The sequence below is a fragment of the Gopherus evgoodei genome, chromosome 22 (genome assembly GCF_007399415.2).
Source record: "Gopherus evgoodei ecotype Sinaloan lineage chromosome 22, rGopEvg1_v1.p, whole genome shotgun sequence".
NCBI classification, from domain to species: domain Eukaryota; kingdom Metazoa; phylum Chordata; order Testudines; family Testudinidae; genus Gopherus; species Gopherus evgoodei.
In genome coordinates this window covers 3,567,258-3,594,117 of record NC_044343.1, presented here as the reverse complement: position 1 = coordinate 3,594,117, position 26,860 = coordinate 3,567,258, and the positions used below count along the sequence as shown (strand labels likewise).

The 26,860-nt window shown below is 60.4% G+C and overlaps 1 protein-coding gene across 1 annotated transcript; it reads left to right on the top strand.

Annotated features, from left to right (window-relative positions):
* The first annotated feature begins 861 nt into the window (after positions 1 to 861).
* MAP1S (microtubule associated protein 1S) lies at positions 862 to 22,723 on the top strand. Its single transcript, XM_030540319.1, has 7 exons — positions 862 to 940; positions 8,691 to 8,792; positions 13,729 to 13,811; positions 14,148 to 14,288; positions 15,424 to 18,805; positions 19,616 to 19,833; positions 20,870 to 22,723. Exons 4-7 carry the CDS (start codon positions 14,229 to 14,231, stop codon positions 21,023 to 21,025), a joined length of 3,816 nt encoding a protein of 1,271 aa, XP_030396179.1. The 5' UTR covers positions 862 to 940; positions 8,691 to 8,792; positions 13,729 to 13,811; positions 14,148 to 14,228; the 3' UTR covers positions 21,026 to 22,723.
* Positions 22,724 to 26,860: the final 4,137 nt, after the last annotated feature.

The window sequence follows — 26,860 nt, the reverse complement described above, 5'->3', positions numbered from 1 at the left end:
CAGTGCCCCCCCATAATCCATACCCCCAGGTCCCCCAAGCCCTGATGCCCCCTAGCCCCAGTGCCCCCTGATCTCCCAGCCCCGATGCCCCCGAGTCTCCATATGTCCTGACGTCCCCATCCTCCATCCCCCCAGTCCCCCTAGCCCCAATGCCCCCTGATCTCCCAGCCCCAATGCCCCCCAGTCTCCATAATTCCTGAAGCCCCCCAAGCCCTGATGCCCCCTGATCTCCCAGCCCCAATGCCCTCCACTCTCTGTAAGTCCTGATGCCCCCATCCCCTCCCAGGTCCCCCTAGCCCCAGTGCCCCCTGACCTCCCAGCCCCGATGCCCCCCAGTATCCATAAGTCCTGATGCCCCCCAAGCCCTGATGCCCCCTGATCTCCCAGCCCCAATGCCCCCCAGTCTCCATAAGTCCTGAAGCCCCCATCCCCCCCAGGTCCCCCTAGCCCAGTGCCCCCATATCTCCCAGTCCCAATGCCCCCCAGTCTCCATGAGTCCTGATGCCCCCATCCCCCCCAGGTCCCCCAAGCCGGGATGCCCCCCCTTGAATCCCCCCAGCTCCACCCCCTTTGGCCCCTGGGCTTTCCCCTCTGACACCCCCACCCCGATTGTCCCCTCCTCGTGGCCGGCCCCTTTAAGAGCCCCGCCCAGCCGGGCTCCCCTTCGTGCCTCCTGATTGGCCGGCGATGACATCAGCGGGGCGGGGTTTTCGCAGCGGTGACGTAAAAGCGTGGAGGGGCGGGGCCAAGCACCGCACGTCGTGCTGGAGCCCGGGCCGGAAGATGGCGGCGGCGGCGGGAGCCGCGGAGCGCGCGAGCCGGGGGGAGGCGCCGCCCCTCGAGCCCGCCGGGCCCCGCCGCTACTCGCTGCTAGTGATCGTGGGCGGCGGCTGCCACCGGCCCGGCCTGCTGGGCGCCGCGCTGGCCGCGCTCGAGAGAGGTGAGCAGCGCCGTGCACCTCCCCCCCCCGCCGGGTCCGAGCAGCGCCGTGCACCTCCCCCCCCCCGCCGGGCCCGAGCAGCGCCGTGCACCCTCCCCCCGGCCTTACGTCGCTGCAGCCCCCAGGCCCGAGCAGCGCCGTGCACCCTCCCCCCCGCCTTACGTCGCTGCAGCCCCTGGGCAGCACGGGCCGAGGCGCTGCGGGTCCCATTCATTGCCCTGTTTGCACCGGTGCACGCAGCTGCTGTGTCCGGGGCGGCACCCCCCCCCCGCTTTCCCAGGCCTCCCCCATGCACCAGTACACGCAGCTGCTGTGTCCGTGGCACGTGCTTTCCTGGGGCTCCCCCATGCACCGGTGCAGGCACCTGTGGGAGGGCCCATATCTTCTGTGTCCAGGGGCTCCCCCATGTGCCAGGGTGTGAGGCTGCACTCGTGCATCATGCACCGTGCCTCTGCTGCCCTCGTTCGCGTTGGTGCCCCAATTCCGCAGGGGTTCTCCTTTGGGGTTCTGTCTTATGCGTTGGTGCCTGGCCCTGCTTCCCACCCCCCTGTGTAGCATGGCCCGAATCTTACCCTTGCCCTGCTGCATTTCATGCTGACCCATGTGCACTGAGGCACTGGGGCAATTCCCCCTTTGCACTGGTTTATGGACGTGCAAGGTGCAACACCCCCGCATGTAGCCGTGCCCTGTGCGTGGGTGTAGCGCCCCTCCATTCATTGAAGCACCTCTTCTCATTTCCCTTCTTACTGAGTTGCACAATGGGGGTCTCTCTCCTGGGGTGGTGGGGGGGGCATTGATACTTCAGACTAGGTGGGGGAAGGGTATGTAAAGTCCAGTTGTGGTAGCCTAGTGCAGCCCCCCTAATTATTGCTTATGTTTAAAGGGAGGCTCTCCTGTGGAGGGTGGGGAGCAGTTCATGGTGCTTTTACCATGGGTGGGGGTGACAGCAGGGCTGTTCCCAGCTGCGTGAATTCGGGACACTTATATTGCTTAGTGTTCCTTTTGCATATGTGTAATTCCATCCTATTTCCACCTCTAGACATCTAGCTGCACCTGGGCACGCTGTACATGGAGGCCCATGGTGCTGAGCGTAGCAGTAGCAGACAAAGGTTGGGGGTTGCTTTGTTAACGCTGGGATGGGCTGGGACCTGTTTGCAACTCAAGAAATTAGAGCGAGGCGGGGGAGTATCAGACATGATGGATGGGGCAGCTGGCCCGCGCTGGGCCTCTGGAGAGCCGTCTGGCATCGGGAAGTGATCTGGAGCTCTGGTCTGTCAGGGTGTGTTCTGCCTTACTGGATCAGCATCGATTGAGGAAACTGCCAGCTGAAACTAGGAAGGGCTGAGTTGTAATTAAACCTGCTTCATGGCTTCCTCCAAGGATGTGCTGTGGATCTGCATTTACTGTTAACGAGCCAGTGATTAAAACCTTGGCCTGGAATGGGATGTTTGGAAGTTGGCTGGCTGCGGGGGTTCCGTGTTCTTAGCCTGGCACTGGCATTAACTGTATTAACGCTGGGGACTAGAGGTGTTGTGGGCAGGGTGAGAACTGAGCTAGTGTCTCCTTCCGCGGAGGGTGCTTTCAAGGCCTGGAAGGGGGGACAAATTTGGAAGTGATCTTTAAAAAAACATATATACCATGTGTGAACTGAGTAAGCAGCCTGGATGGCCAACACTGTTCCATTGAGCAAGGTTTGTGCAACTCTGCATTTTTTCCCCCCAATCTTGCACCATCTCCCTTTGGTTGGAAGGATCGTTAACGGTTCCACAGACTGGGGGATGGTGGAGGAAAAATACCAGTGGATTCATTCCCTGTTTGCTGCCCTGGTGGCTCATGCAATGGGCAGGAGGCCTGCCTGCTAAGCCGGTTGTAAATCACTAGACATGAGGAGAGTGAAACAGGCTGCGGCTCTGTAATCCCCACACGGTGGCTGTACAGGGGCCTGGGGTTTGTTGATGAGCTGGGGTTAGAATTCCTGAAGCATTAGTGGCCGCAGGGTGCAAACCCGCTCTCCTGGAGTGGGGAGAGGAGCCCAGTTGGCGAGTGTGGGACAGGAATGAACAGCTGGCTGCTGTACAAGGGCGTAGGGTAACAGGGGAGGCAGAAGGCAGAGATGCAGCGGCTGTCCTTCGCTTTCGGAACACCGCTGCTAATGCATGTGCTGCCTCTTGAAGAGCAGCCTGGGAAGGCGGCTGCGCTCCCGTAGCTGGAGGGAACACTCTTCTGTCTGGCTGAGGCTGGCGCAGCTGAGTCACTCCTGCATGCCTCCAGGGGAAGCAAGAGAGCACCTGTCTTAAGTGGTAAACATCAAGGAACCTGTAACATGTTCGGAACCTGAAGGCACATCTTTGGTACTGCCTTTAAAGATGCTCCTGACCCACCTCCGTTAACATCCCGCATGTGGCAAGCATGTCCCAGCCAGGCCTGTGGAATGGCTCTGTTCTCCCCAGGGGTGCTTGCCCAGATATGTGGGAAGCCGCGAAGGACTAGTGGGGGTGCACGGATGGGCTTCTCACACGAGAGCTGAGACTGAACCTTGTAAAACCTCGGGCAGTTACGGCTGCAAAGAAACCGTCAGCGTGTGAAGTGTATTGGAGCTTGGGGAGAACCTGAAGCAGTAGCTGAGGAAGGAGCTGCCCTGTTCATTTAACCGGGGGCTGACTCAGAGGCCATCGACCATTAAAAATGGAAATCTGTAGGGAAGGGGGCAGAAGTCTAATTGTAAAGATTTCCACCAGCCGTCTGGGGCAGGGAGTGTGCGTCTCTAAACCAAAGTGCATTGAACTCACAGGGGAGGCTGTGTGAGGGGGAACACGCTTGGCTTCCTTTCCCTGAGGAGCCACTTGGCGAGCGTCAGGAGGTCTGAAGCCCTGGGATAAAGCAGTCTGTGGGTAGCAGGGGGATCTGATCCTGTTGTCTTCGAGCTGACTCACCATGAGTGTTCTGGAGCCAGTGGCTGGAGGGAGTTGGGCTCTGACCCTTTCTGACCTTTCGTTTTCAAACCCCAATTGGAGAAGGATGTTACTCAGCTGGGGGCAGGGGGTCAGCTGGAGCATCAGCATGTGTCACCAGGTCCCGGTGTCTAGGAAATGTGGAAAATGCCATAGATGCTCTGACTCTGTGCCTAATTAAGCCTATTCCGGAGCTTAATTATCCTTTACTTAGAATTTTTCCTAATATCTAACCTAAATCTGTCTTGCTGCAGATTAAGCTCATTACGTCCCATCCTACCTTCTGCGGACATGGTGCACAGTTGATCACCATTCTCTTTATAACAGCCCTTCGCTGTCTCCAGATATGTTATCAGGCCCCCCCCCTTTGTCTTCGGGGTGGGCATACTGGGACCTAGTTTCTCCACCATGCTGCCCCGGGGGCCCTGATCACCCTGGTCATGGGGCGACTGACCCATGCCTCAGAACTGTCCGAATTGCCCTGGACTCTTCCCTACTGGTGTCCTGTCTCGTGCCCGAGCGGGACCGACAGAGTTCAAAAGCACCAGATAAGTTCATGGAGGGTAGGTCCATCAATGACTATTTGCCAGGTCAGGCAGAGATGGTGTCCCCAGCCTCCATTTGCCAGAAGCTGGGAATGGGCAACATGGGATGGTTCACTTGATGATCCTCTGTTCTGTTCATTCCCTCTGGTGTACCTGGCATTGGCCACTGTCAGAAGACAGGATACTGGGCTAGATGGACCCTTGGTCTGACCCAGTATGGCAGATCCCCCTCCAGCCAGACCTGTCCTCACTCAGCAAAATCATCCCAGTGGGTTCAGTTCCCACACTGGAGGGGTGCGGGAGTCTGTTGCTTAGAGCAGAGGTCTGGGAGTTGGGACCCCTGGGGTTTATTGCTGGCTTTGCCAGAACTGACCTGCACATCTGTGCCTCAGTTTCCCTTCAGTGTAATAGTCTCCTATGAAATCATCAACCCTATTTACAAGCCTCGAGACTCAGTTCTGTGGACAAAAATAGCATGGTTGGGAGCAGGTTCCTGATCTCTTCTCTGTTGCCAGCACGCTGATGCCACTCCTGGCTAGCATCGCCTACTGTGGCGGTCCAGCTGTCCCTCTTTTGGCCTGCTGAGTAGTCACCCGGCCTGCAGACAGTCGCTCTAATGCAATCTTAGGGGGAAGCCTCTTAAGTTACTTAAGCCTGGGTGACACTATTCCTGCTGGCTCTGTTCTTATCTGGCTGTGGATATTCCTTTCTGTTTTCCAGGGCCTCATGATGAGCTCAGCCTCCGGCTGACATGCTGCCCTGTCATGCAGGTCTCTCTCTTGCCACCAAACAGGAAGCGAGCCACAAAGGGATTGTAGTCAAGTGTTGTGTACAGCCGAGGTGGCGATGGTTCCTGCCATGTTGGGCTGTTGCTACAGTCTGTCGGGGTTTCCTAGCATGTTGGCTGAGTTGACATAGCAGCTAAACACCCTCCCCGCTGCTGAGAGTTTTGGGCCGGACACTGTCCTAGCAGGCTCTCCGCTTGGAATTGTGCTGGTGATCTGTGGCCGAGGAGGCAGAACGCAATGCAGCTGGCTCTTCCTCGGCTTGTGCAGGTCTTGGCAGCGTAAGGTCTCATTGGCAAAGGCAGGGCGGTCCTGGTATTGTGCCTGCAAGGGGCCTCTTCAATCACAGGTGCTGAACGAGGCAGCCTGGCGCTGTTGCCTTGGCAGGAGATCAGAGCAGTTCCCAGTAAGTCTCCAAGCAGTAAGGAGCTGGGGGCGAAGAGAGATGGGCAGGGCGGCTGGGTTGGTAAGGGCTGAGGTGAGGAACAGCGCAGAGCCCAGCTGTGTGGGGCCTGGCTTGGCCTGCAGACTCTGCTTGAAGGAGGTGTGGGAGCTGCTGCAAACTTCGAGCCAGTAGCAGTGACCCTGCTGTGCAGCAGGATGGGACTTGAATTTGTTGTGAGACCCCCATGTTAACCCAGTCAGTGCATGTGAGCAGGGACTAGTCAGACTCAAATGCAGGTGAAGTGACACCCATGGTCACTGAGCTGTACTTAGCCACACTTGGTCAGTGCCAGCTTCCTGTACTGCCCTGCCAGCACCCCTTAGCCCTGCTCAGCAAGGGGGGCTCCTGCTTGGTGGCAGAGGCCAAGGACTGAACGGGCCAAGTGCGCTGTGATGTGAACAGCTGTCCCTGGGGAACCTGCTTGTGAGCTACTGCACTCCTCCCACGAGGGCCACCAAACAGCATGTGGTAACGGTCGAACCTCTACTTGTCTGGGCCGGGGTTTGAACCTGTGACCTCCGGGAAGAAAACGGAGGGTCCATCGGTTTGGAAGAAGGCTGCAAAAGTGACTCCTAGCCTGGAACGCAGCTGGAGCTGGTTGGTTGGGCTGCCTGGCATCTGGGCCCCCCTTGCCACTCGTGTCTCTAGTTCTGGGTTGTGAGGAAGAGCCGATTTGGGAATCTGGCATGGGGGCAGCTGCAGGTTAGGGGGCGAGAGGCGCCCTGGGCTGGACTAGAAGGGAGGTCAGTGCAGACATGGAAGAGGCTGTCTTGTGCCAGCCGGCCCTGTAGCCTTGGGGCTGTGGGTGGCGGCGGGAGGGAAGGCTAGAAGTGCCTTTGCTCACTACCTCTTTTCTGCAGAGGCACTGGAGACTCAAGGTCTGCAGAGATACTGGAGGCAGAATCTCTCGCAGGCATAAGTGGCGCAGTCGCCTTGCGGACTGTGAGTGTAGCAGTCTGGGGGCTGGGTGTGCCTGGGGAGCTGCTCCTCTGTCAGCTGCGGCAGGCAGGCAGCGTCTCCCAGCCCCTCACCGGAGCTGCTGGAATGTCGAGTGCTCAGGTCACCCAGGGGCTGTTTGGATGCCGCGGCAGGGCTGAGGGGCACAGCGCTGGCCTGTTGGGTCCAACGTGCCTTTGGCCGAAAGTCCCAGGACTCGGATCCCGGCTGGAACCTCTGGGTTCCTTGCCACTGAGCATCGACACAGACAGACATCCCTCCGACTTTGCCTCCGTTTCCTTCCCCTCCCTCGTCGCAGCCCCGTTAAACCAGGACAGTGTGGGAGCAGGGCTGCTGAAGGCTAGGCTTGCTGGGTTGCCTGTTGCTGGCATAGGCCCCTTCTCTCTCTGGCAAGGGTTCAGGGCAGCACTCGGCTCCACGCTCCCTTGGTGCTGCACTGACCTCCCCTCTTAGGGCTGGGAGCAGCTCTTGCTGCCCTCTCTTGCACTAGCCTGGCCCCTGCGGGTGTTTGTGGGTGCTTGTCCTTTTCCTGGCCAAGCAGCATAGGGAAATGGCCTGTTGTTACCACAGCCAGAAGCCCTTGCCTCCCCCACGGCTGTTTGTAGGCCCCCAGACGTCCTTGCTGGCCTAGCACACGCCCTGCCCTGAGGAACCTGCGGGTCTTCCAGCAACTGGGTGGCCAGTGGCAGCAGCTTGTGCCGTGGGCTGGGCAGCTGCGCGGAGCTGTCAGGGCGCCCGGATCACGCTGCATTTTATTGAAGGGACTCGTCTCCTAGAAGCTGCTCATGTTTATAGGCTGCTCCTGCAGGGCTGGGCACTAGCCAGAGGAGGCATGGGCCCTTCCTGGGAAGGCTAATGCTTGCATGTGGGAATGAGGATGGGGGTCAGCACAAGCCTTTAGTGCCACTCCCTCTGCTCAGCCCGGAGGGGCAGGCCTAGCGCAGGAGCTGTGGCTTCTAGTCACTTTACCCCCCCCACCCCTGCTTGCAGAAGTGATGGCAACTGTGTTGTATTGCGCAGCGTGCATCTGCATTACCCCTTCCGCTCCCCGTGCGGCAGTGGGGGGGTCTCTGCATGCACAGCGGGGCCATTCTGTGGCGTGCGCTGTAACCTGGGCCTCCGGTCTGTCCCCGAGTGGGGATTAGCACCACCCTCGGCTGCGAGCGGCTCGCGTGACTTATGGTGCAGAGTCACGGACTCCTCCCTACGGTCCATTTTGTGCATTCCCTGTTACTTACAATGAGGGGGCAGCCACCCCTGGGTGGAGCTCCCATCCCTGCTCCTTGGGCTGCTAGCTGGGTAGGGCACTGTATGCCCGACATGGGGCGCAAAGAGCCCTGCAAGGCGGCAGACTTCTTTCCGGACGGGGCTGGGTGCCGTGTGCCCGGCTGGCGCAGGGGCCCTTTCTGCCTGATGCGGATTGTTCTGCGAGACGGTGCCGTGCCAGGGTTTAAAAAGCCTGGGGCGGGAGCTTGGTTCCCCCAACTTCCCTGGCTGGTAACTGATCCTCCCCCCACATGCAGGAGGAGAGCAAGAGCGGACCCACCACTAGGTAACTCCCTGCTGACCCATCCCCTCCCAGCATATTCCTCACCTGGGGCAGTTCTGTGGGTCCCAGTTCCCCTTCCCTGGCTTGGCCTGGCCTGGCAGCTGCCTGTGCAAAGGGGGCCCTCTAGGGGACTGCTCTGGGGGCTTCACTGTCCATGATGCTGGAGGGGAATCTGCCCAGCCAGCCAGGCATGTCAGCTCCCTCTCCCCTGTAGCCAGGTTTGCACAGGGTCCCTGGTGCTTGCATCCCCCAGGCGTGAAGCTCTCAGAGCAGACCGATCACTCGCCCCTGTGCCAAGGTAGCTGGCCTCATGCCACGGGTGGGCAGGGAGGCAGAAGCCACTGAGGGTGAAGTTACTTGCCCAGCTGGGGGGGGACTGGTCACAGCCAAGATCAGCCCCTGGGAATCTCTGCGGTGGCTGGTCTCCGTGAGCCTGGTGCCTCTCCTGGCCGTGTCGGGGTGGGATGGTCTCTGCACCCCTTTGAGAGCTGTGGGTGCTGATTGTTCTCTCTCCCCAGGGATCCGCTGCTGGGACATCGACCTCGCCTCCTGCAACCTGGACGAGCAGCTGAAGCTGTTTGTGTCCCGGCACTCGGCCACCTTCTCCAGCATTGTGAAAGGTGAGGGCGATCTGCCAGGCCTCTCCCGTCTCCACCTGCCCAGCTGTGCAGTCCCCTAGCCCTCTGGGAAGAGCAGCCCAGCTGTTGTGGGGTTGGCACCTTGCTGGAGATGGCTCTCTGCCTGCCTGATGCTGCTTTCAGGTTGGGACTCCCCAGTGTGAATTCCCAGGGACTGTCCTGTCCCCACACTCTGGGATACTCCGGAGTATTTAAAGGGGATCTCCAGGCTGCTTGGCCCAGAACTCGCCCTGCTCTGGGGGGAATCTATTGCAAGTCCAACTGACTGAACGTAGTTGGAGTGAGGCAGCAGCTCCGCTCCGAGCTGGTCTTGCTGTGAGGGGTTGGGGAGGGTGTTCACGAACAGCCACCCTGCTGTGGAAGTAGCTTTGGGAATAACCTGTCTGCGGTACTCCAGTGCCCCCCAGTACTGCACTATCTGAGCATCTCCACTCCTGACTGCTCCCTTTGAGGCTGGGGGTGCATAGGACTGGTCCCCTTTGCTCAGGTTTTGGGGGGCTTCGTTGGGAGGGAGGGGTTGTATGCCACTCAGATCCATGCCGTCTGCCCTTGACGAAGTGCTGGCTACACCCACCAGGAGCAGACGGCAACGTGCACCTTGACACATCCAGCAGCAGAACCAGCATCTGGGAGCTCGTGTTCTGCTCTGCATCGGCAGAAACCTTGCGTGACCCCCTCCATGCACACCCGGCCTGGATCTTAGCAGTGTTTAATCCGTATCTCAGCCCAGACTGCAGGGGGAAGCCAAGCCGCCCAGTGAGCTGGAAATAGACAGGGAGGCTGCTCTGTCCTTCCTGCTGTGTGGGGAGGGGTCACTCTGGGGGCTGCTGGTCAGCTGCAGACCCGGACCTTGCCCTCTCCTGATGGTGTTTTGCTGGGTTGGACAAACATTTAGCCAGGGCTACAAAGCTGCTTTTGTGCCGAGTTGCATGCGCTCTCCCTCAGCTGATGCCCCTGTCCTGGCCCCTCCAAGCAGACAAACGTGCTGATTCTTCCTGCGGAGCAGCTCACAGAGAAGTTCCCGTGCTGGGAGGACGGACCGGCAGCCCTCTCCATGTCCTGTCCAGTGAGGCCTTGTCATGCCCAGGCTGGCTCCTGGCTGCGTTTCCCCCCCCCCCCGCCCCCACCTCCAGCTGCTGTGTCTAGACTCGGGTCGGCCCTCCCAGACCGAGGGATGGGCTTGTTCTGTCCAACTCGCTCAGAGTGGGACGTCTTGACTCCAAGTCAAAACCATGCTGTAGCCAGATACTTGTCGGTGGGGAAACTGCTGGTTCACCACATCTGTGCCTAGACACAAGGGTTGGGAGGGCCGGGGGGGTGCCTGCTGCTCCACTGTGTAGGGTTAACCCACTTGGGTACGGCCTCCCCTACCCCCTTCTCTAAGGCATCCAGAGCAGGGGGCTCCTTGCATGAGGGTCTGAGCTCCCGGTTGCATGCCAGGCGTAGCTGGCTCCTGCAGACCATCCCCTTTCCAGGGATGCTGAAGAGCTCGGGGACCCCGAGGGTGGAGCAGGACAGGCTTGTGATTTCCTAGCGTAACCCCTGGAGGCTGGCCAAGGGGAAGCCAGGCCTTGTGCTCCAGAGTTGGGAGAAGCTTGGCTGTCTGGGGGTGCTAGGTGCTGTACAGACAGAGCAGAGCCTCTTCCCCAAAGAGCTTAGAGAGGCTCCTGTGCTGGTAGCATCCCTCTCCTCTGACATGGGTAGAGCAGAGGCACCAGTTGGGCTGGGTTCAAATGCTATCGGCACCAGCTAGTGCTGCTGCTATGGGTAAAACCCTCCCCCAGCCTCGGATACCAATGGGGCACCAGAGTGCTGCTGCTATGGGTAAAACCCTCCCCCAGCCTCGGATACCAATGGGGCACCAGAGAGAGTGCCCTGCCGTGTGCCCCGCGTGGAGCCCAGGGAGAGCTCAGAAGACCAGCGTTGCTCAGATTTCAGCTGCTTATGTGCAGTCCATCAGCACTATTGTCCCCATGGCCCCTGGGGCTGGGCAGGTATCTGATGCCCAGTCCTGTAAATTCCCCCGCCAGGGAACAGGCTGGCTATGTGCAGTGCCGTTGGCTCTCACAGCAGGTAGGTGCAGGGAGCTGTATGGGAATAGCTACCAGGGTGTGAAATGCCTCCAAGTGGTACTGCTGCGTCGGCGCTGGGAGCTTGGGCTGGCTTCAGTCAGTCCAGCTTCCTAGTGTCTGAGCCCCGCGATCCATCCTCTACCCTTGGGAGGCATGGAAATCACGCACACCCATTCTGCAGATGGGGAAAGTGAGGCAGTGACTTGCCCAAGATCAGTCTCTGGCAGAGCAGGGAACTGAATATGGGTTTCCGAGTCCCAGGCTAGCCCGTAGTGACTCTGTGGGGTACAGGCCTCCAGCCCCCAAGGCACTCAGCCCAGCAGCCAGCTAGCTCATGGAGAGGGACTTCAACCACCAATGGGCTCAGGCTTGGCAGGCTCACAAATTCTCTTCGTTCCTGGGTCTGAACTGCAGTAAACAGCTGGGCTCCCCAGCGTCAACACCCTGAGGTGCCCTGTGGCCTAATTGTCCCTCTGATCTTCCTTCCCCTCAAACCGAAAATTGGCTTTTCTGAGCCTGGAGCCCTGTGAGCTGGGGCATGCAGAGCAGATTGTTAGCAGCTCAATGGAGCCGCTTTCCTCTGTGCTCTGGGTGAACGCTGCACATGTTCCCCAGGGAGCTGGCTGCGCACCTGGAGTTAAAGCCAACGCAGTTCCCTTCCTGGGGTGCTAACATAGGAGACGTGCCTGGGGCCCCTGGTTGAGCCTCCCCCCAACCCCGGTTCCCTAGGGTCCTGGGCTGCCTGCTCGTAGAGTAGTGGGAAAGTCTCTGTTCCTTTGCTTCACACTCAGCCTCGTTTCTCTGCCCCTTTGCTACCCTCCAGCAATGGGCAGCACCGCTGTCTGCATTAGATGCCATCTGCACACTGCCTGACTGCGTGCCCGGGGGCACAGAGCTTGGGTCTCTGGCTTCTGGGAGTCGCCGCAAAAATCTAGGAAGGGGCAGGATTGGGCTTGTGTGACTGCTCTTGGGAGCTTGCCTGCTCCAGTGAAAGGCACCGGCTCCCCAGGGACACATGGTCTGAGTTCCGGCGCTGCGGCGTGGTCTGGGGCTGTGAGCAGACAGGGCCCCTGGATGCAGCATGTCCGAGCAGTTGTCCAGCAGTGGCCATGATGGGGGGCGTTTAGGCAGGGTAGATGGGCCCTGCCAGAGAGTTCCCCGCCTGGGAACGCTGCGGCACATGCTCCGGGTGGGAGGTGGAGTGAGCTGAGACCCCTGCAGCTGCTGGCCGGGAGGGGCTCAGTGGTATCCCTAGACACTCATTGGGCTGCACCCCAGTCCTGCCCCTGGGAAGGAAAATGGGGCTGGGGGGAGCAGTTTGGGCTGCTCCCCACCTCTGCGCACACACCTGCAGGGAGGAGGTGGTGGTGAGCTGACGGCCTCAGGAAGGCAGCTTTGGTCCCCTTGACCTTCCTGAGCTGGGGCCGCATCATCTGGGCGCAGAGCAGGAAACGCCAGCAGCCCTGACGCTGCCCTCCAGCTAGGGCTGCACGGGACCAGCCCTGAGTGGGCCTGGGTTTCTGCTGGCCTGTGACCGTCCTTGCAGAGGGGAGAGCAGCTCCAGCGTGCCTAGGGTGAGGGCTCTCAGGGTCTGTTCCCAACCTTGCAGCAGACTGGCTGGGCCCAGTCGTCCAACTGTTCTGGGCCTGGCCTGTTGTCCAGTGGGGTCGAGAGCATTGTGTTTGTAGCTTAAAAACAATCCCTGTCCAGCTCCTGTGCCATTTCCATATCTGATGCAGAACACGGGGGCGGGGGGCGGGTCCCCTCATGGGCTGAGTCAGCCCCTCTGCTTCCTTCCTTCTTCCGCAGTGGGAAGGAAGGCGGGTGGGGTGTCTCGTCCTTCAACTCAGCAGATATGCTGGCCTCTGTTGCAGTATCCGGGCTCACAACTCCGCTTCCCAGCCAGCGGGGGCCTGCAGCAGCCATGACCCCGGCCTGGAACTCCTGCTTCCGCCTGGCTGAAAGTGGTAGGGGAGGCTGGGAAGGGGGCATGCAGCAGCGGGATCTGTGTATGGGCCTGTGTCCCTTGCCTGCTGCTGGAATGACTGGTCTTGCCTGGGGATGGCTGGAGCTTGTGCTGGGCAAACTCCCCATTGGACCTGGATTCTGCGGGAGCTGCCAGTGCACGGAGCCCGTCCGGCACCTCTAGCTTTAGCTGGGATTGTGACATGTTCCATCAGGAGTTATGGGTACCCCATTCTCTCGTGTTCGCCCATCGCCCTTCCAGAGGCTGACCTGGGTCGCCCCGCTTCCCGGGTGGAGAAACTGAGGAACAGACTCAGCACCTTGCTGCAGGGTACTAGGAGCCTGTGGCAGAGCCAGGGACTCAGCCCCAAAACCAGCCTTCGTCTGCCCGTCCCTGCCTCCTGCCTGGCAGCCGTCTCTGCATTACACTGCCTGACAGGTGTCTCCTTAGTCAGCCTTGGCTTCCGTCCGGCACAGGCATCTCCCTGAAACACCACCCGGCTGTGCTTTCCATGCCTGGGGTCCCAGAGGTTCTGGGGGGCAGTGCTGTGTCATTGCAGGGGGGAACAGTGGTGCAAACCATGCATGCTCTGAACGACCTCTTGGGCCAGCCGGGAGCTGCCTGGGGTTCCCTGCTCTGGGCCAGGTTGCATACATTGGGGCAGACTGTGCCAGTTGAGTGCTGCATGGCATGCTGCCGTCTCCCAACCTGCTGAGCTCCCCTCTGGAGGCTCCTCGCTGCCTGGCATGTGTCTTGGGCAGCCCCACTCTGTGCAGCTCTCAGGCCAGCCTGGCCCTTCCCTGGAGGAGGTGGGGGCCAAAGCCTGGGTATGACTGGGGGAGCTGGTCTCTTAACACCAAGGCCTCTTGTTCCCGAGCAGGTCAGCGGACCCTCCACCACCGAGGCGATGTCCTGGAGACACTGGTGCTGCTCAACCCTTCGGATAAGTCCCTATGCGATGAGGTGAGCAGGTATGGGGGGGAACCAGGGTCCAATGGGGCCCTTACCATGTTGGGGGGCAAGAAGGTGCCAGGCCACTGGCTGCAAGACCACCCTGTGGGGATGGAGTAGGGGGGGTTGTATTCCCTTCATGTTCTGTCCTCCCCCTCCATCAGACCCAGCGCCCTGCTGTCTCCCCAGCCCAAGGGTCCCGCTCGGAGCAGCCTGCAGGCCCGGTCCCCAGCCCCCAGTGCTTGGTCTCGGCTCCATTGTGTGGCAGCAGAGATCCCCATCGAGCTGGTGTAGGCCGGTGTGCCTGTGTGGTGGGGACAGCTGAACTCAACCATTCTCTGTCCCCAGCTGCGGAACCTGATCACGGACGTGTCCCAGCACAAGCTGCTGGTGTTTGCCGGGCCCTGCGTGGAGGAGACCGGGGAGCTGATGCTGCAGACGGGCTGCTTCTCTCTGCGGGACTTCATCCAGATCTTCACGGACAAAGAGGTGTGTCCTGGCACAGTGCCTGTGATCCACCCCTTGGCGGCTGACCCTCGGGGCCGTCAGCCCTGGGCCAGGAAACGCCTTCCGTCAGGCAGCTCTGGCTCTCAGCAGGGCTGGGGGAGAGGCCTCGGTGATCCCGCTACTGTCTGATTCGGAGACAGATGCGTGTGTCTCTCCCAGCTCGGGGCTCGTGTGCGTTTTCATCTCTGACTGCTGGAGGAAGCGTTGCAGAACCTTGACATGGCAGCTGGCAGTGAAGGTGACTCCAGTGTTGGGCCCCTCTGGACCCGGGTCACTTTTTTCTCACTAGCCCTTTGGATCCTGAGCCCCAGCTGGGCTGGCCATAAGCTGCCTGAATGTGCAGCTCCAGGCACCAGCAGCCAAGCCCTGTGGGGCTGGCAGAGTCCGTCTCTCTAGTGCTGATGGAGCAGTTTTCCATGGAGCTGGGTTGTTGTTCCGTGCTGCACCCAGAACTGCCCGTATGGGGCCTCTTCTCCCCCACCGTCTAGCAGGTGTCGCAGCAGTTTCAGTCTTGCCGGAAGTCTGGCAAGCTCGGGTCCCCTTGCCGTGCATGGCGAAGGCTTTCCTTCCCCAGCAGCCCTGGGACTGCGCCCACGCTTCTCCATGAATGCGGCCTTGCTCAGAGGTAGCGAGCTCTGAATCACACCAGCAGCCAGCGCTGCTCAGCTAGGAAGTGGGGGGCGGGTGGGGAGGGAATTGGAGGATCAGGTGCGGGGTGGGTGGGCTGCTGCTCTCGGAGTTCGTGGGGCACGTTCCCAGGATGCAAAGAGAAGAGTCTGGGCTCGCAGTGATGCGCGCCCCAGTGCATGGTCATCCGGTAGCACAGACCACAGGGGGCCCGATGCTGAGCTGAGTGATGCTGCTGTGGGATGGCAGCCCTCCCAGGGCCTTCCCTATACTGGTGAAGGAGGGTGGGAGGGACTGTCCGTTGGCTGTCGACTGGCCTTACCCCTCTAGGAACTCATGTTTAAGTCCAGGTCGGAGGTGGAGTATCTGTCTAGCTCCTAAGATGAGCTGGTTGGAGCTCTGGATCTGCTGACAAGGGATGATTCAGCAGCCTGTTGCTTTACACTGAACTCCGCCATGTGCTGCCGTTGACTCTGGCTTGTGTCTCTAGGTCGGGGAGATGCTGAGCTCTGCAGACCCTTCGGCCAAGGCTAGCCTGACGGTCAGCTGCCCTGACTTCGGGGAGTGGCAGGACTCCAGCCTGGAGCAGCACAACCTCCAGGACTTCATCGAGCTGCGGATCAACCCGGGCTGCGTGCTGCCGGAGATGGAGGGGCTGCAGGAGTTCGTGGAATACCTCTCTGAGTCCCTGGAGCCACAGTCCCCCTTCGACCTCCTGGAGCCCCCGACTATGGTGGGCTTCCTGAAGCTCTCCAAGCCCTGCTGCTACGTCTTCCCTGGCGGGAGGGGGGACACAGCCTTCTTCGCTGTCAATGGGTTCAATGTCCTGGTAAACGGGGGATCCAACCCCAAATCCTCCTTCTGGAAGCTGGTGCGCCACCTGGACCGGATCGACTCCATCCTGGTGACGCACGTCGGCACGGACAGCCTGCCGGGGGTCAACAGCCTGCTGCAGAGGAAGGTCGCTGAGCTGGAGGAGGACCCCTCCTCGCAGGGTTCCCAGAGCAATGGGGACTGGGTGAACAACCTCATCTCCCCCGAGCTGGGAGTCGTGTTCCTCAACGCGTCGGAGAAGCTGAAGGGCATTGAGGGGAACTCCAGGGTGCTGAAGAGCTGTGATGAAGCCAGCCTGACCCTACGCTATCTGGAGAAGCTGGGAATCAGGCCCAACCTGCTCTGCAGGGACAGCGGCCCCAAGGTGGAGCCCACGGTGCTGTTCCAAAAAATGGGTGTTGGCAGACTGGACATGTACGTGCTGAACCCGGTGCGGGGCAGCAAGGAGCTGGAGTTCCTGCTGCAGCACTGGCCGGGCGACGGCCACACCAGCGAGCAGGAGCTGCCCTTGCAGTGCCTGACCTCTGTCTGCGCCCTGCTGGTCTGGCATCCTGCCAGCCCTTTGGAGAAGATCATCCGGGTCCTGTTCCCAGGCTGCACCCCACAGGGCAGGATCCTGGAGGGGCTGGAGAAGGTGAAGCACCTGGAGTTCTTGAAGCACCCAGCGGTCACTGAGAAGGACTTGAAGTCGCTGGCCATTCCCCGTCCTGAGAAGCAGCTCACACAGAAGAGGGCGGAGAGCAAGGAGAGCCTCAAGTTGGCGTCCAAGGAGAGCCTCCGGTCTGCTTCCAAACTGAGCCTTGTGGAGGCTGGGCCCCCGGCTCCCAAGGAGAAAGCCCTCAAGGCAGAGAAGAAGGAGGTGAAGCCAGCGCCCAAGGAGAAGGCCAGGGGGCCGAGTGAGGTGGCCAAGGCAGGGCCAGAGGAGGAGAGAGCCAAGGACCCCAGAGCCAAGCTTGACTCTTCAGCTGAGAAGCTCAAGCCAGACGTGAGGCTGAAGCTGAGCAAGGAGAAGGCCCCGCCCAAGAAAGAGCTCCTGCCCCAGGAGGCGAGGAAGGAGGAGAAGAGGCCTCTGAAGAAGGAAGATTGCACCGAGGGGAAGGCGGATGGCAGGAAGGAGGTGAAGGCCTTGAAGAGGGAGGGGAAAGCTGAGTTGCTGCGGAAGGATGCCAAGGAGAGCAAGGCTGAGGGGAAGACCGCAAAGCCCCCTGCCCGCAAACCACCCGGGCTGGAGCCCCGCAAGCTCGCACTCAGAACAGGGAGCCTTAAAAAATCCAATCTCAAGAAGGAGCCAGAGAAGCCCAAGGCCAAAGCGGCCAAGGAGGCAGGTGTGGCCGGCAAAAAGCCCCCGAGCCCTGAGGTTGGTGTGTCGGGCGGCTCCGAGTCACTGTCCCTGGAGGCCCTGACGCGAGAGGTGGCGCTGGCGGGCGCTGAGGCCGGGCGGAAGGAGGAGTTGACAGACGAGGGGATCACCACGGCGGAGAGCGAGCTGGAACTGTCCCCGCTGGAGAATGGGGAGGCTGGGCAGTGTGCCGGCACCGAGGGCCCAGCTGGCTGCACCGGGCTGGGGCCCACGGACTGCCAGGAGAACGGCGTCGACCCAGAGGAGCTGGACAGCCCCCAGCGGTTCCGGTACCTAGAGACCAGCCCACTCAAAGCCATCTGGCCCCCTTCTCCCCTCGCCAAGACCCCCAAGAGCGACCGCAGCGTGGACTTTGACCTGACGCCCACAGGGCTTCTCAACCACTGCCAGGAGGGCACTGAGGACCCATGCGGCAGCTCTGAGGAGAAGACCCTGGAGATGATGTCCCCCTCCAGCTCGGGGCCAGCCAGTGCTGGGCACACCCCGTTCCACCAGTCCCCGGTGGAGGATGCAGTCATGGTAGAGGAGCCGGCTTTGGGCCCCAACGACAACAAACAGTTCAACTCCTGTCGTTCCTCCCACGACAGCTCCAGCTCCTCCCACGAGAAGCAGGCGGGCTGCCTGTCCCTCAGCCCCTTCAAGGACGAGCTCCCCGATGTCTCGCCCACCATCACCACCCCCTCCCTGCCGGCCGAGGTGGGTTCTCCCCACTCCACCGAGGTGGACGAGTCGCTGTCGGTTTCCTTCGAGCAGGTGCTGCCTCCGGTGACTGAGTCGCCCCAAGAGGAGTTGAACCGGCCGCAGGGGGGCGGGCTGACCCCAGAGTCAGATGCCTCGGTGGGCAAAAGTGGGCTGTCCCTGCCCATCCGGCCCTGCCACCACGCCCAGCGGCTGGACAGTGACGGGGCAGATGGGCTGCGCCGGCACGGGCGTCGCTCCAACTCACCCCACGACGTGGACCTGTGCCTGGTGTCGCCCTGTGAGTTTGAGCACCCCAAGTCTGAGCGCCCCCCCTCCCTCACAGTGAGCCCTCGGGACCTGTCCAATGACAGCGATCTCTCCCAGGAGCTAGCCAAGCCCTTGGCCCAGAGGAGAGGCCAGAGGAGCCAGGGCCGCCGGCTGCAGCCACTGCAGGGTGCCGAGACCCCTCCCACCTCTGGGAGCGAGTCCCTCCCCACGCTCTCTGACTCGGACATCCCTCCTGCCACTGAGGACTGCCCCTCCATCACGGCCGATGGCGGGCTGGACTCCGACGAAGAGTTGGAGCACCTGGCCAGGGGCCCTTCCCGGGCCAGAGACCCTCCTCCAGGCCCCCTGAAAGACCCCTGCCCCCTCCCTGCCCAACCTGGCATCTGCATGGTGGATCCGGAGGCCCTGCCCGTGGAGCAGGCCCGTGGGGGGAAGAAGGAGCCTGCCAGCAAAGTGAAGAGGACTCCCTCCCGCCTGGGCTCAGCCCCTGTGTCCCAGAAGGCTGAAACCCCCAAACACCCAACCCTGGGCAGCAAGGCCAGAGGCCCCATGGGCTCAGCAGACAAGGTCAGGACGCTTCCCCCAGCCAAGGGCACCCCGATGGAGAAGGGCCCGCGCCTCGGGGCTGGTGGGGACACCAGAGCTTCCCTCACGAGCCGCAGCATTGGAGCCAGGCCACTCTCGGGAGCTGGCAGATCATCTCCCGCAGGTAACGGTCACGGAGTGGGGATGGGGCATAGAGTCCAGCTGATCCCCAGCCAGGAACAGGGCCTGTCAACTCCCATGCTGACCCAGGCCAGGGGGGGATTGGCTGGCTCAGGAGCTGGAGGATATATGGGTCCTTGCAGCCCGGGGTGCTCTTTGGCCTGTGGAAGGAGTTGGGTTGCTGGTGGCACCATGGGCACCAACAGAGTTCCCATGTGCCAGTGTGAGCTGCTCTGGCTGCGGGGGAGTGCACCACGGAGAATGGGCTGGCCCTGCCCCAGATGCAGGCTCCTTCAGGGCTGAGTTGAGGCATGTGAGCCTGGCAGTGAGGGGAGCCTTGGCCAGCTGTTGCCTAGGCTGTCTGGACCCTGGGAGATCTTGCAGCGCAACCTCCTAGCCCAGGGAGCTAGTGACCCTCCCGGGCGCAGCCAGGCTCACGCAGATGCAGTGACCGTCCCTAATCACAAAGGGAACGAGATCCTGGATTTAAAATGGAGTTAAAGCTCCAGTAAAGAGACAGGCCTGGGAATGCCCCAGCAGCTGAACAGGTGTGCGAGAGAGAACCTGGGATCCTGGATCAGAGTGTCCAGTGACTGGCCATTGTTGGGTGTCCCAAGGGGAGATGCCTGGAGGGGCCAGACTCAGCACTGGGCACAGATTGAGCCCTTCTGCGGTGTCCGAAATCCAGGCTCCTGAAATCACTGATTGTGCTCCGGTAGTGAGATCCTCGTGTACCAGGCTGCCTGGCATTCCCTGCTGGAGCCCGGGCCCTGCCCCCTGTGTCTAAAAGGTCCACCCTGTCTTGCAATTTCAGGCTCTAAAGCCCTTTCTCCTCCCGAGCTGCCAATCTACTTGGACCTGGCCTACATCCCGGGCTCCTGGAGCGCCAGGACGGTGGATGAGGAGTTCTTCCGGCGGATCCGCTCCCTCTGCTACGTCATCAGCGGAGACGACCACGTCAAAGAGGGCGTCATGCGACCCATCCTGGATGCACTGCTGTCGGGCAAACATCACTGGAGGAGCGATGTCCAGGTGAGGCTGGCGGGATGACAGCAGGGGGCAGCATTGAGCATGGCCAGGCAGGCTGGGGGGGCCTTGTTGGTAACCATATTCCTGCCCCATGCTCCAGCCCCAAGCCCTCCACTGTGGTGGGGGTTTTCTGCCTCCTGCCCTGAGCAGGAGCCAGGAGTGCTGCTCCACCCAGCCCATCTCTGCGGGCGTGGGCTGCACCATCCAGCTGGCTGTGGATGCTGCTGGTCTCCGTGGGGAGAACCTGCTCCCCCTACTGGCTGGATCCAACAAATCCCCAGTATGTATCGTTCGGGGCGTCTGGCTCAGCCGGGGGTGTTGCTATAGGGGGTTGCGGGGGGAGGGGGGAAATCAGCAGAGGCCTCCAAGGAACTGGACTCTGGCCTGGTGTGAACAGCAGAGTTATGCCGGTGTAGCTGTGTCGGCAAGGAGTGTGTGGGGGGGAATCGCCCTTTGCGAGAGCAGCTACCCTGACAACCCTGCAGCGCAGAGGCCCTCGGGGTACAGCTATGTCTGTGGGCCCAGCTAGGCTTGGTGCAGGAGGTGTCGACATAGGGGGCTCGGCTGCATAGCCGTGGCTTGGAGCAGGGGTGGCTGGGTTTTCCTGAGGCAGGAGGGGCCCTGACCTTTGAATTGCAAACTGTGACCTCACCTGTGGGATGGTCACTGGTGTCCCTCAGTGTCCGTTTGGCACAAGTGATGGCAGCTCTGAGCTGGCACAGAAGCCACTGGAGACAGGCTGAGGCTCTCTGTCTGTATCTCGAGGAAGGCAGAGCCTCCCCCTCGCTCCGGCCTCTGGCTGCCCCACCAGCGTGTTTGTAACACAGCAGCACCCCCTCCCCAGTTGAGATCAGAGCCCTGTGGGGCCCAGACACACTGCAAAGAGCTGGGGTCTGAAATAGACTGGACAAAGGGTGGGAGGGGAAACGGGCAGAGACATGACATGCCCTCAGCAGGGCAGTGGCAGAGCCTGGAAATAGAAGCCAGACCCACTAGACCCTGCTGCCTCTGAGTGACTGTATCAAATTGGTCTCCTCAGGTGACCCTGATCCCAACCTTTGATTCGCTGGTGATGCATGAATGGTACCAGGAAACCCACGAGCGCCAGCAGGAGCTGGGCATCACGGTGCTGGGCAGCAACAGTACGGTGGCCATGCAGGACGAGACCTTCCCAGCATGCAAAGTGGAGTTCTGAAGGCGGCCTGCATTAACCCTTTCCAGCCAGATGTGGAGGAGGTGCTTTGGACCTTGCAGAAGGGAGATTGCAACCCACAGGAAGCTGAGGGGAGGGATTCCCCCGTAGGACTTGCTGAGGCCCCGTTGGCCACGGGTGATTGGGAAGAGGCACTGTAAGACTGGAATGAGCTTGCAGGAGGGGAGGAGTGGGAAGGAATCTCCCTTGGACTGGAAAGGGTTATACTGAGTGCTCGCCTCTCCCGTCCTGTGCGCCATAGTCACTCACCGTCTGGTTATTGCATGCACACCGGCCCCAGCCTCTTGCGCTGCATTCCCACAGGGGGAGGGGGGCTGGATCGTGGGGGTCTGTAATCCCCATTGCTGGCAGAGGCGTGGAGCAGGTTCTGCAGCTGGGGGCCGAGGCCTGCTACAGGATAGCTGTTCCTCGCTGCCCTCCCCAGCCCAGCTGCTACCCCCCGCCCCAGCCTCTGCCTAAGGACAGGCACACGGCCCTTTTCTCTTTGCCCGAGTGATGGGAGCAGGGGACCACTCCGCCCTCCCTGATGTCTAGCAGGTGATGCAGCAAGGGCCACCTCACTGCAGCATCGCCCCGGGGCTCCTACAGGCAGCCTGAGCTGGGGCTCCGATTGCTGGTGGCATCCAGTTGCTTCCCTGCTGTGGGGCTGCCTGTTGGAGTCCCAGCCTCTGGCTGAGGGCACAAGTGAAACGAGTTTGCGAGTTTGATGCCACTGCCAGCTTGCCCATGTGCCAGGGAGGGGGGCTGCTATACTGGCGGGGTAGAGTTGGGGTGCGGGGGGGGCCCTGTATCCCAGTTGACTACCCTTCCCCCAGCTGCTATTAGTTTTGGGAGGCATAAAAAGGAGATTCAAATCCTAAACTGTCCTGTTGCTCCTGCAGAGATGCTAAATTTCCAGATAGACATGATCTCTCTGCCCTAGATTAAGGGAGGGTGGAGTGGAGGGGGCTGAAACTTGGTGGGGGGGATGAGGGAAGCTGGACTGGGCTGATGGCTTCCTGCCTTCCCAAGCAGTGGAGCCTGGAGTGGGTTCTCCCTAGGTGGGGTGCAGAACTGTGACCCCCCCCCCTCGCGCTAGAGCTTTCCCATGCCAGCCCAGCCTCCCTTGCCTGATGGGGTGGTTGGGCTGGCAACCCCAGCTCAGCCCCGCCCCACCCCATGTCGGACCTCGGAAGCACTAATGTTGCTCTAAATGTGTTAGCCAAATTTCTTGGGCTGTTTAAAAGTTCATGTGAAGGGCGATCGCTGGAAGCACTGGGTGTGGGGGTGTGAGTGTCTCCCAGGGAGAAGGGGAATTATAGTCGTGTCTCATGACCCCCTCCCCCTTTCTCCAATCCCTATGTCAAAACTGACCTGGGGGGGCTCCCGACTTCCGCTAACCTCCCCCTTCTGCAAACTCTGCTGCTCCTGTCTCCCATGCCCTGCGTCCCTGCTGCTGACCCCAGCCCTCTGCACAAGCCAAGCAGATCTCCAGGGGCACTGCTGGGCATGAAACGTGCCGGGGCCCTGAATCCCCAGCCACGTTCCAGCTTTTCCACGGCTTTCGCATCTTTCTTTTTCTCTAACTCATCTTGAAGAACAAGTTTGGGGGGAGAATGTGACACTAACCTGTTTTGTAAGTTTGCAACTTACCTTTTTTTTGTAATTTTTTTAAATGAAGAACAAAAACCAAAACTGTTACACGCAGGTTCTTATTTATCTGATTGCCACTGTGAGGCACCAGTACGCCCTCCAGGCGAGCTGCTGGGAATAGGGGGGCTCCCCAGCCTCCCCTCTGGTATCCATGGCAGAAGGGTTTAATCCTGTTTCTCAGTACTCGCCTGGCTGGGCTTGGAGGCCTTTTTACATTTGATTGTATTGTACTACGTGTCTAGGAGATGTTTGGGGGGTGGGTGGGGAAAAGGGAATTGAATGTTTCACCTTTTAGTGCTTTATATATTTTTCTTAGCTAGAAGATGTTTTAAAGTAGGGTTTAAAGTGGGGGTAAGGGAGGGAGCTCAGAGCTCGACCCACCTCATGGCTCAAAAGCTGGGGGTTGGGGGGTGGCCACCTGTTCCTCCTTCCCCCCTTTGTGACTCTTCTCCCCCAGGGCGGTGGGTGGGTTTGCTGGAGGTTTAGGCACCAACACACACACACACATGCCACGATGTTGCACACACGATGTGATTGGTTTGGTAAATGTATTGACAAGCATTAAAGAGACACTAGCCCAACAAATCACTGTGTGCTCTGTGGCTTCCTAGTGGGGCCAGGCGGCCTTGGTTCCAAACGCACCACGAGAGGGCGGCAGTGGGGTTTGCGGGGGTTCTTGGAGCAAGACCTAGGGGTGGCCAGTGAAAATTCAAGGGCTGATCTGCCCCAGAACCCAAACTGGTGTAATAGGCCATGGCTGTTCACAGACTCTTGGACCAGTTTTCATCGATGTAAATTCCTGCCTCAGGCTATAGGGGTGCAGCTCTCACATCACCAAGCCTCCCTCACTAGGCAAAGCCAGGGAAGTGCAGGCATCAAGCTGGGGCCTTCAGGCCAGACCCGGGTGGAATTGGCCTGTGCTTCGCAGCCTCGGCAGAGGGGGACGATGGATTGAATTACCTTGGTGACTGCCCTCTGATCTAACTCTTCCAAGCCCCAAGGCAATGAGCCCAGATAGGGGCAGGGCTGGGTAAGCACTGCTAGGAGCAGCCTGTACCATGCACTTGACAGGGATAGCTGTGGTCATTGGTGCTAGACTCACCCTGGGTATATCTACAGTGAAAATGCTACCACTGCACTGCTGTCCCACTCAGTGTATCTGCTCACTGCAAGGCCCTTCCACTTCCCCAAGGGGCAGCACCTAGGATGCTGGAAGGATTCTTCCATCAGTGGAGCACTGTCTACACCAGGGCATGGTAGATTTTCCCCCCACACACCTCAGGGGCATACCTGTGCTGCAGCGTTGAGGTTGTGTCTCCACCAGCACACAAGTGTAACTGCTGGCTGGGTTGTGACTGCATGCTAAACCCTGCAGTGTCATACAGTTGGGGCCTGTGCTGGGAGGGGCCAGCCACCCCATCTGTGCCTAGGGTTCAGCCATTCACACTGGGGGCTACTCCTGCCCAGCTGTTTGTGCTGCAGCGGCTTGGCTGTTTTCAGGGGGCTAGTGCTGACATGGCTGGAACTTGCACCTCCTGTGCACGGGGAGATGTATCTTAGCAGCTACACCTGGAGCTCCCTTTGGCAGGGCAGCCCTTGGTGGGGAAGGTAGCTGCTCACTGATCCTAGGAGACTAGTAGATCTTGGATGGGAGGGGGGGGAGGAGCAGCCTGTATTCAGCATTTCCTCGCTGGCATGACCAGTTTCTCCATCACTGGGCAGGGTCAGATTACAACCAGGCCATGCAATTGTGGCTCCAGGAGGAGGGGCTGCCTCTGTATTCCTTGGCCGGGCAGTGCCTGCACCCCTAGCTCTCAGAGATCAGGGGCTGGGTGGGTGGGGGTCTTTGCTGGGACCCGTGTGGCCCAGCAGCAGCGTGCTGGAGTTGCAGCCAGACCCCTACTCCTCTTTCAGCTCAAACGAACTCCCCTCACTTTCCTGCTGGGAGATGCCTGTGGGGTGAATCTCCAGCAGCAAGGGGCATTGACAAAATGAGGGCCAGGCCTGCTGAGCTGATCATGAAGACAGGCCCTGGCACAGGAGGCCTAGCTCTCCCATGGCCCTGTCCCAGCTGTGGGTTGTCTCTTCCCCCACTCCCCAATCCTAGGGTGGCTACCAGGAGCCAAGCAGGGCTGCAATGTCAAGCTGCCCTCCCTGAGTACTGTACACGGGGCTCTGCCTTGCATGTGCCATGAGTGCTGCCTGCTGAGGTGGCTGCCCCAAGGCCCTAGCACTGGGCAGGCTGGAGGGAGCACAGGCCCTTCCATGACTTTGGGGTGGAGGGGGAGGGAAATCACTGACTAGTTTTAAAGCCGAGCAAAATCAGGCCCTGGGAAACATGAGGCCTGGGCCAGTTGGGGTGCGTTGCCATTGGCAATGTGGCCAGGGATGGGGGGGAGGAGTTGCCATGGCAACTGGCTGGGAAACTTCTGAAGCAGAGATCCCTGCATGGAAAGCGGGGGGGCTGGCCTGCAGCTGTAGCCACGACCCTCCCCAGTAATGTGGGGTGAGGGTGGGGGCTTTAAGGCCCAATATGCAGAGCAGGGCATGCACACTACAGACCTCCTGCTTCAGGGTTCGGGGGGATTTCTGGGGTGGGGAGCAGGGTGGGGGCAGGAACAACAGGGACGGGGAGTTGGCCTGGGGGGAGCAAGGAAGGAATGGAGTGTGATGTTCAGGGACTGGCACATTTATAAGGCCTTACACGGTATCGGCCTGCCTGGCCATGCCGTTCCTGCACCCCTGGCTACGGAGCCACTCCATGGATGCTGAGGAGTCCTGCAGGGCCCTGGCTGTGCTTGGAAGGGTGAGTGCCCGGCAGGGGCTGTAGGCTCAGAGCAGACTGGTTGGGCATTGCTAACAGTAGGGCACTTGGAGCTAGGGTTAGGGTTCCTATGAGTAGGGCTTCCCGCCCTAGAGTTAGGGTTCCTAAGGGTAGGGCACCCTTCCCTAGGGTTAGGGTTCCTAAGGGTAGGGCACCCTTCCCTAGGGTTAGGGTTCCTAAGGGTAGGGCACCCTTCCCTAGGGTTAGGGTTCCTAAGGGTAGGGCACTTGGAGCTAGGGTTAGGGTTCCTATGAGTAGCGCAAGGATCTGCTGCCAAAGTGTCACTAAAGACCCAGAGTAAGCAAAGGACCCACCGCCGAAGTGCTGCTAAAGACCCAAAACGCTGCCAGGTGAGTAAAAATTAAAAAGGCGCCTCTAGCCAGGGAAGGGATTCTCACTGGGTGCAGGGCCCTCTTAGGCGCAGGGCCCGATTCAGGGGAATTGGTGGAATAGGCCTAAAGCCGGCCCTATGCTCAGCCCCATTAACCCAGCCAGCTAAGCTAGGTGGAGCAGAGAGGGGCTGCCAGCCAGGCACTGTCCTAGCATGCTGGCTCTGGGCCTGGGTTCTCCTGTGTCCGTTCAGTCGGCGTACAACCTGCAGCCAGTGAGCTGGGGGTGAAGCAGAGGGACGCCCAACCGTGCCGCCTTCACCCAGCTCTGTGGAAGGGGAGAGGGTTTGAATCCTGCCTTCAAGTGGACCTGTCCCAGCCCTGCACCTCCGAGCTCCTGCGCTCAGGCCCAGTTTCAGAAGCAGCCACGTTTCCGGTGCCAACCTCAGAGCCGGTTCTTGCAGAGGCTGAGCCCCAGGTAAGCCTCAAGGCCCCGAGCGGGAGCTGTGGGTGCGAATCGGGTCCAAAGGTGGTGCTCCAGCTGTGGGTGTTTTAAGTGGCATGCAGCACCAGGGACCTGGCTCTTAGGCCTCTGCTCCAGCCACTAGCACAAGGCAAGAGGTTGGGTCTGGGTTTTGGCTGCCTCCTAGCAAATCCTGAGCGTGGGATGTGCTGTGCTAACCCCCTGTAAGTTGCCTCTGTGCTGCATAGAGACCAGCTGGTGCCCACCTGAGCTACAATTCAGTCTGGCTGCTCTTGGGGGGCTAGAAGCCCCTTGCTTGCACTAGCTGTGGTAGGTGGGCAGCTGGGAGATGAGTCGACCCCTCTGTGCTGCTCGCTGGAACCAAGGCTTGTCCAGAGCAGCAAGAGCCAGCCAGGCAGCTTCCCAGGCACCAGAGTGCTCCCACCATGGGCAGGGGCAGCCCAAAGCGCCTACAACTCTCATGGTGCATTGGTAAGAGCAGGCCAGGATCTACAATGCAATTCCCCAAGCTGTTCCCACTGTCTGGCTCTGGGCTTCAGGCTGGGCCC

Coding starts and splice junctions, on each gene's coding strand:
- MAP1S (XM_030540319.1), top strand. CDS start 14,229: ATGCTGCAGACGGGCTGCTTCTCTCTGCGGGACTTCATCCAGATCTTC. Junction 14,289..15,423: donor AGATCTTCACGGACAAAGAG/GTGTGTCCTGGC, acceptor TTGTGTCTCTAG/GTCGGGGAGATGCTGAGCTC. Junction 18,806..19,615: donor TGGCAGATCATCTCCCGCAG/GTAACGGTCACG, acceptor TTGCAATTTCAG/GCTCTAAAGCCCTTTCTCCT.